The sequence below is a fragment of the Ursus arctos genome, unplaced genomic scaffold (genome assembly GCF_023065955.2).
Source record: "Ursus arctos isolate Adak ecotype North America unplaced genomic scaffold, UrsArc2.0 scaffold_1, whole genome shotgun sequence".
NCBI classification, from domain to species: Eukaryota; Metazoa; Chordata; class Mammalia; order Carnivora; family Ursidae; genus Ursus; species Ursus arctos.
In genome coordinates, this window is record NW_026622763.1 from 70874370 (window position 1) to 70877143 (window position 2774).

A 2774-nucleotide genomic window follows, 5' to 3' on the forward strand; every position below is an offset into this window, starting at 1 on the left:
AGCTTATTGGCAAGAAATTTTTAAAAATCAGACAATGAGAAACCAAAATCAAGAAAAAATGAGAGATTCAAATACTCACACTTTTTTCTCCACATCTCCTACATTCAGTCCCACCCCAAATGACTATAACGTCGGAATATCAGTACAATACGTCAGTCGGGTCCTTGGCATGCTCAAAAGAAATGCTTACAGATAAAAATAAAAATAGTTCGAAGCACAAAACAACAAAGTGAAATAACCCAATTCCATTCACCCTGGGTTCAAACAAAGAAAATTAGCTTGAATATGTACCCACAATGAACGAACAGTAAAATGTCAAATTCAAACTCATATATTTAAGTGTTTTAATATGTTTAATGCTTGACTTTAAAATAAGCCTCCACTCTTATTTGGAAACCTGACAACACAAATTGCAGAATTCTATCCTTCCCTTTGTCAGTTGTGCCTCATCATTTTACTGGTGGGAAATTAAGAGCTATCTAAAAGACACATTCTTAATTACCATGTTCAATTTATTTTAAATGTTCATGTTATGGCATGATAGCTATAAAAGGATAATAATGAAAATGAGATATTTGATCTACTTTGAAGGGAGAAGATAAATGTCTCTCCCAGGGTTGAGAGCAATAGCAAAGGAAGACCCTACAAGTCAATCATTGAATTAGATTTGTGGATGAGAAAGCAAAGTTTCCCAGGCTCTAGTTCTTGAGAAAGCATCCACTCTGGTGTTGAGTGTTATCACAGAAGAAAGATTAAAACTCATGGAGGGCTTTTTGGCTGGAACTGCCATTTTCCAGTAATTCACCAAAATGACCAATACAAAGGGAAAGAGGAGAGGCACCTGCTATGTGTTCTCTAGCCCTTTTAGAAAACTTGGAGTTGTTCCTTTGGCCACATACATACAAATCTACAAGAAAGGTGATACTGGAGAATTCAAGAGAATGGACACTGTTCAAAAAGGAATGCCCCACAAATCTTACCATGGCAAGACTGGAAGAGTCTACAATGTTACCCAGCATGCTGATGGCATTGTTGTAAACAAACAAGTTAAGAGGAAGATTCTTGCCAAGAGAATTAATGTACATATTGAGCTTATTAAGCATCAAAGAGCTGAGATAGCTTCCTGAAGTATGTGAAGGAAAAGGATCAGAAAAAGAAGGAAACCAAAGAGAAAGGTATTGGGTTCAACTCAAGTGCCAGCCTGAGTTCTCCACCCAGAGAAGCATACTTTGTGAGAACCAATGGGAAGGAGCCTGAGCTACTGGAACCCACTCCCTATGAATTCATGGCATGATAAGTACAAATAAATAAATAAATAAATACCTCAAGACTGTAAAATAACTAACTAAATAAATAAAATAAAACTCATGGGGAAAGGCCCCAAAGGTGCCTTCTTCTAGACTTCCGCAAACTCCCAAACGGAAAGAGATGGGGAATGGTATACACATACACACACAAACATATATACATACAGGTCTGCAACTTGATTCCATACTTATTTGATCAGGGGCATTTCTCTAAGATAGTACACACAAACTGACCTTATGTAAAGAAGGAAAAAAAAAGTACCCACTATTTGCATTACATTTTTTTAAAACTATTCCTCCACAGATACATAGCTCGAGATTTCAAGCAATGCTACAATGAATATGTGCATATGAATCATTTTTTTTTATTTTTCCAGGAATATATTCCTAACTATTGATAAACTCTGCAAAAATGTTGCAACAATCCAGAGTCTCATCTTCAATACATAAGAGATCTCATTTTTTCCATACTCTTGGCAATACTGCCCCTTCACTTAATAAAATTTTGCCAAACTAAGTAAGTTTGACCATTTGATTTTAATTTGCATCTTTCATGTTTAGTGATGTTGAATATTTCTCATGTGTCTTGAGGATTTGTAATTGGTACTTTTCTAAACTCCCTAGAAATATCCTATATCTACCTTTTCATGTTTGTTGTTTGGCTCATATATTATTTCACTTTTTATTTTTATTTATTATACCTTGTTATTTTCTATTTGCTTGTCCTTTCTTTACTATATTAAGATTTCTCCGTTGCTTGTTTTTATTTGTTTCATATAAACATTTATTTCAAATCACCAGTGTCCTCCGGCATATTATGAAAGAGAGGAAATGACAGGGAAAAGACCTTTAAAAAACTAGCAACCCCATTACATTGGCTAATGTTGCAATTGTTTAGAAAAAACAGATTAACAACCTCTTTACATGGCTGGTTCATTTTTTAAAGCATACTTAAAACAATACAGATGAAGCATGAAGCTTTCTTTTTTTTCTTTTTAGCAGCCAGCAAAATTGTTAATTTGCTTTCAAATTGCATTTTCAACTTTCTTTGGATTTATTTTAAAAAGTGCATGTCAACAGACCAGAATTAAAAAGGTGACAAACTGTGAAGAATTAAAAGTTTTAATTTAACAGATGAGCAATTGCAAATAACAAAATCTCAGAGAAACACAATTTTAATGAAAGGTGACATGCTGGAGATTCTTTTTTTGTTTTGTTCCTTTCCATCAGGTAACAACAAATTAGTTTAGGAAGCCATACTGGAATGCTGTGATTGTGATAACCAGCTCACAGCCCTTGCTGTTAGTTCTGTTTTTTGTTTGTTTTCTGAAACCACATATGACACTTCTTTTGTACTAAGTAGATATTTTCTTCATTCAGATGTATCACAAGTTGTTCAAGTACAGACTAGTTTGTATGTGTTACTGTTATCAGATGCTATTCTTCTTGTGGTTCCCACTTCTGAAA

At 34.2% G+C, this 2774-nt stretch overlaps 1 protein-coding gene across 1 annotated transcript; it reads left to right on the top strand.

The window, feature by feature from the left end:
* The first annotated feature begins 806 nt into the window (after nucleotides 1–806).
* On the top strand, nucleotides 807–1294 carry LOC113248796 (60S ribosomal protein L21-like). The gene is given in 2 exon segments (XM_057316634.1): nucleotides 807–1101; nucleotides 1104–1294. Coding segments are annotated over 2 exon segments (483 nt in total). The 5' UTR covers nucleotides 807–809.
* The last annotated feature ends 1480 nt before the right edge of the window (nucleotides 1295–2774 follow it).